This window comes from Phragmites australis, chromosome 21 (genome assembly GCF_958298935.1).
Source record: "Phragmites australis chromosome 21, lpPhrAust1.1, whole genome shotgun sequence".
NCBI lineage: Eukaryota > Viridiplantae > Streptophyta > Magnoliopsida > Poales > Poaceae > Phragmites > Phragmites australis.
Genome location: NC_084941.1, coordinates 343,272 through 349,271, shown reverse-complemented (window position 1 = coordinate 349,271; position 6,000 = coordinate 343,272). Strand labels below are relative to the sequence as shown.

The 6,000-nt window shown below is 44.0% G+C and overlaps 1 protein-coding gene across 1 annotated transcript; it reads right to left on the bottom strand.

Annotated features, from left to right (window-relative positions):
• Window positions 1-1,685: 1,685 nt before the first annotated feature.
• Window positions 1,686-4,542, bottom strand: LOC133903791 (protein HAIKU1-like). Its single transcript, XM_062345253.1, has 2 exons — window positions 3,257-4,542; window positions 1,686-2,167 (listed from the first exon to the last, which is right to left on the bottom strand). Exon 1 carries the CDS (start codon window positions 4,232-4,234, stop codon window positions 3,377-3,379), a length of 858 nt encoding a protein of 285 aa, XP_062201237.1. The 5' UTR covers window positions 4,235-4,542; the 3' UTR covers window positions 1,686-2,167; window positions 3,257-3,376.
• Window positions 4,543-6,000: the final 1,458 nt, after the last annotated feature.

Here is a 6,000-nt window from a genome sequence, read left to right as displayed (position 1 = left end):
TCGCGATACACACATTCAACTATACATATACAATATATAACAATTCGAGATACAAAGCGCATGTTTCGGATTCGCGAAACAGTTGTCATTGTTGCAGCCCTTGAAATCCCCACGTTGATGAACAGTTATAGCGCCAGCACGACACACCGGAAGGTGCAAGGCAGCGCATACATGACATTCATTTCCTAAACAAATGAGGATGCTCACGTGGAAGCTGTTGATAGACACTGAAATCATGGAAGACGACGTTGGAGCTAGTGGATTTTTGTGACGTGCGACAATGGAGGCGGGCATGGCGTGGTGGTGACTGGAGGTAGGGTTGCTGTCAATGAAGGAGCTGCTGCACTGGATAATGTACCACTTTGTAAGATGTCGGACGTGTTGATGGGTGTCGACGATGAAGGCGCCGGCACACTGGAAGTTGGGCTGCTGCGTAGCATTGGTGGTTGGTTGTCAGCATCGAGTGAGCGCTATTCCACCACCGAAAGTTGCGAAGACACGATGGCCAGTTGCTTAACCACCTCGCCTAGCTGTTGCTTGATGGTGGTGAAGCCCTCCTTGATCTCCTTCGGTAGCCGCTTTTCTTGCGCGGTAAGAAACACCTTGAACTGTTTGCTCTCAGCATCATAAGCCATGGAATCTGCTACCAATTTGTTATGATCCAAGATCTTAACATAGGTAAACATCCGTGGAGGATAGCCGAACGCCATCAACTACTTGGGATGAGATATTAGACTATAGATACGAGATATTTAGAATATTAGAGGAGATTAGATTAATTCTCATTGCTTGCTTGATTGATCCTTAAAAGGGTGCAACTGCTCTTTATATCCAGAGTTTGGCCATCTCTAAACCTATTAGGACTCAGTCCTAAACAGACTTCATCTCAAGTCCTTCCTAATTACAACTTATCTCTTTTCATCTACTGATTCTACTTCTCCTAACCGAGTTCAATTATGCTAACGTATCTAATCTGACTTCTAACTTTACTAGATCTTTCCTAAACTGAATCCAACTTACCTATTCAACTTTTATTTCCTAATACCGCACATAACAAAGAAGCTATCCAGAATCCACATGCCTCAATACAACAAACCAGACGCAACATGAAAGTTTTAGCACATCAGCAGGCAATGACATGTAGAAAGCGCATAGTATTTATGAATTTGTAGTATTTCTTTCTGGACCTAGCTAAGCTAACTAGAGAATATACTTCTCCATTCCAATGGGTAGAATGGCGAAGTGGTGTTAACACCAAACATTAGATCTTAGGACTGACGTCTGCAATCACATTACAAAGTATGTACATCCGTAGAATGATTCAAATAACATAAGCAAAAGTAGAAACACTGAACTATGTTAAGGTTATGTTCATAGAGCATGGGTTTCTTTGGATGGCACATTGTGAATACAAATGCCATGGCAGGGAGCCTAATCAAAGAAAGTAACACAGAAGTACTTAAACCGTGAGACTAAAACAACTCGCATAGAAACCATCAACATATATACAAAGATTCAAAACTTTCAGTCTTGATTCTAAGTAGCCATTTAAGTATCACAATCGTGCAAGGATTTCGTTTGGTAACTGCTCTAGATTCAGTAACAAGCAAGCCACAGGGTCCAGTCTAGTCAAACCTTTATAGATGCAGGAAATATCTCAACCCTTTCGGCCAGAGATATTTAAATTGACTTGCCAGATAGAAACCTTGCATATATTCATACAAGGACAACTTACAAAATGATTCATGCGACAGTAATATTATAGAACATTTGCACAAAAGCAATGCTTACTTAGCAGGGGATGCGGTACACAAATAATACTAGTTGCTTACAGGAGAACAATAAGAACCACCCTTTAATTATTCCCTCTTTAGCATTGCATACCGAGGGGGTCCAGCAGAATGTCATATATCAATTCTAAACAAAACAGTGGACACAAACAAACTTTAATATAACACACAGCACATAACTATAAGATCATTTAGCTAGCATGAGAATCCCCACTTGGAAAGGCACTTGTGTTTTTGGAACTCATGGCATAATATGCATCATAACCTGGAAGACCATTCAGATAGCCTGAGGTTCCCTACTAGGGAAAAGACTTGAACTTTGGGAGTCCCATCATAGTGTGCATCAAAGGATGCCGCTCAAAGAAAAAACAATCAACCTGGATATTTTTTGGACATTGAAAATTTCAAACACAAGCTATATAAGTAGCAGTGTCCCTCTAAACATGATGTTGCATAACTTTATGCGTACTTCACCAATTGTTGGTAAGGAAGAAAATAAGATAGTAGATGTATACAAAGTCTGTACATGTGAATAGATTTCCTTTTATGTCCTGACATGGGATGGACCAACATTAACTTATCCTGTGCTATCCCAGGCAGTAACTAGGAGCAAATATTTTCTATGTTAAATTTTCAGCAGGAAACCTGGGAAGATTTCTGTCCGGTCCAAAGACTAAATGTAAACACTGGTCTATTGTCATGTTGAACTGCATATGACCCATTTGGAGATCAGAAAATGCTATCCCAGGCAGTAACTAGGAGCAAATATTTTCTATGTTAAATTTTCAGCAGGAAACCTGGGAAGATTTGTCCGGTCCAAAGACTAAATGTAAACACTGGTCTATTGTCATGTTGAACTGCATATGACCCATTTGGAGATCAGAAAATGCTATTGCCACACTGCCGAAATGAGCCAAAAAAAAGGCAATCTTTATCTCCCATATGAGCACAATTAGCACAGGATAGCATGATGCTGTGAGTACTAACTAATAGTCGTAATAATGATGTGTCAATCTTAAGATCAAGCTCTTCCGATAGTTCATGATATGAGTAACAACATTTGTTGATTGTGATTTTCCGACCACCTGATGTCCAAGAAGTTTATCTTCTCAATAAAAAAGGATAGAAAAAAGGAACAAGGGAAACATTCCATGCCTTAGTAGGTAGACCAACAACAACCATCAGTTCGAGATTTGTCAGAAAGAGCTAATCTTTCTTGAGCTAAAGGTTTACAACTACAGTTTTCAAAGCCTAGTCACTCAGAATCTAAACTAGAACATGGCCAGTTTAACCTGTCCGGCTTTTGCAGCTAAGAAAAGTGAACGAATTGAAATTTTCCCCAGTTATACAATTACAAATATATATAACCAATCTCCTTTACCGAGATCTTACAGACAAACTGACTAATCAATCACAGAAGCAATAAGTAACAGCAACAAATATTGATGTCCAAAGTTACAACCCACCTGTGTCCTCCTCCTGCAACCTCCAGCCGACGAGCCAACTGAACTCACCGTGGCTACGTCCCTAGTCAAATGTTACAAGGTCACCTTCACAGGAACGGCTGCTGCGCGGAGCCACCCTTGCTACATGTCTCTCCACCTTGGGCTCAGGATCGGCAAGAACCCTGATGGAGAAAGAAGGCCGGACGGTGACTGTGGGAACCAGAGCCCCGGCGACAGCGGCGGCATGGGGCCTGGCCCAAGGATGCCGGTCCCCGGCAGCGGCGAGAGAACAGGGAAGTTGGGCGTGAACGGCGGTGGGTGCTGAAACCCTGGCGAGAGTAGCGGGTAGGGCGACCTGGGCATCGGCGAGAGCAGGTTGAGAAAGCCGCTTGGGGAAGGGAGTATCCCGGGTGACGGCACCGGCGGTGGAGGCGGCTGTCCCGCCGCTGCAGCGGCGGCGGCGCCCGGCGGGGTGGCGCTGAAGAGGGAGTTTTCGAGGATGCGCATGTATGCGGAGACTGGGGAGTCGGCCCAGGCGGGGCCGGGCGCGGGCGCGGGCATGTGCTGCTGCGGCTGAGGCGGCGGTGGGCGGTGGAAGACAGGATTGTTGTGGCTAGGGTTGGGGACGGCGTGGTGGGGGTGGACGGGAGGAGGGGGCCGCGCGACGGGGGTGGCAATGGGGGGCGGGCGGATCCTCTGTAGGCGCATGGAGGGGGGCTTGGGCTGCGACTGTGGTGGACGGTGCGGTTGATGGTACTGAGGCGGCAGAGGGGACGGGGAGGGGGTGCCGGCGGTGAGGTGCTGGACGATGTCGCGGAACTGGTTCTTACTGATGTTGTAGACCTGCGGCTGCGGCGGGCGAGCGGCGGGCTGGGGCTGCGGCGGCGGAGGGGGCGTAGCCTTGCGGATGGAGCGGCCGAGCTTGTTGACCCCAAGGTGCGGGTTTTGGCTGGCGGCGGAGGTGCTACTGCTGCTGCTGTTGCTGGTGGTGCGATCCATGGAGCCGGATCGAGATCAAGGCGAGGCTGAGCTGATTATTGGGTGGTCAATTTTGGGAGGAGGAGGAGGAGTAGGGCATGGGCGCGGCGTGTTGATTCTTGATTGTGGGTGGCGTAAGCGGAGGGGAGGGGAGGGGAGACGGAAGGAAGACGCAACGCAAGTGGTGGAGGTGTGTGAACACTCAGCTGCTCGGGGAGAGCAGGAGCAGGAGCAGCTCCAGCTTGCTTGACTTTTTGGAGGGCAAGCGAAAGGCCGATGGATCCACTGTCGGTCGACGAGTGGCCGCCTCCTCCTCCGGCTGCTGCTGCCGGCGCAATTGGGAAAGGACACTTCTTCTAAAATTTATGCAGGTTCTACCGTCACAATTCATTATACCATCTTCAACCATATTTTTTATTTTATGTCCTTCTTAATTTCTTTTTTTTTCTTATTTTCTTTACTTCCTTCCAACTCTAATAAATTCTATTTGAGAGAAATCACAAAGAAAAAAGATAATACAGTTTTAAAGAAAATAAATCTTTTTTAATGAAAACCGTTAAAAAATTATTAAAACGTTGAAAGGAATGAAAATTTCATTATAAACGTATTCTGGTCCTGAAGGAAAATTATTAGATATGATCTTATACCTCATCGTGAGGAGACATGCTAAGGTGATTTTCAATTCTAGTTTTTCCATCTCTTCTGTTTAAAAATTAACACCAGTACTTATTTCACTCTCTCTCCTATAAAATATGATAAATTGTACTAATCATAACATTAAAAAAATATGCTCTCTTCTAACTATTGTCTGCGGAGCCATCATCTTCATTCAGTTATTATTACTGTACGGACCGACTGGCTGGCTGACTGCCACACACGGTTCCAAGAAAAGTAGCACGTATTCCAGTTCGTTTTCGTCTCTCCACCCAAAAAAGAACCATATTCATTCTGTTATTACCAGCAGCTATCATGGTAAAGATGACGATGAAGATGACGACGCAGGTCAGGTTAGGTCATTTGTGATCGATCCAGGTACCTGTACCTTGCTGACAACATAGGAGTCCGCACACACGCTGCTTGCCGATGGATTTGCCGAATCAATTCAACTCTCCGCGGTACATCGCATTAATCCGTAGTGCTCCTTCGGTTAAAAATAGTGGATACATTTATTTTAGATTTAATATTTAAAGTTAGATTTTAATTAAGATTTCTTTAAAAATATATCATTTATAGCTATAAATTTATATAGTGTAAATTCATTTTAAATTAACTAATTATATAATTTTTATATACTAAATATTCTTATAAATTAATTAAATATTAGGTAAAATATATAAAAGCTTGAATTTTTTTTTAAAAAAATATATCTATTATTTTTAAACGGATGGAATACGTATTTATTTTGTGGCTATGAGGCTTGACAAGATGACTAACCACAGGAGGCCTTCCCGCCATCTGTATAGGGTATTCTCAGTGTCCGATTGAGTCATGGAGATGACGGAGAGGAACAAGAAGGAGAAGAGCCTCCCTACTTCTACAGCCTGCATCTGCATGCCGGCGAGGGTAGGGCAATTCAAGAAGAAGAAGAACGTTTACTGGCCACTTGCTGCCTCCTACTTGTCCAATCATCTCCTGCTGAAACCATAAGCTTCTCCATCAAAAGGAGAACAGGTACGAGCCCACATTTTGCCTTGTTGTACCTCATTTCATGAGACCAAATTAATTCATTTTAAGAAATAAATTATTCCCAAAATTACGAGAAAAACTACCAAAAGTATTCCCAGCTG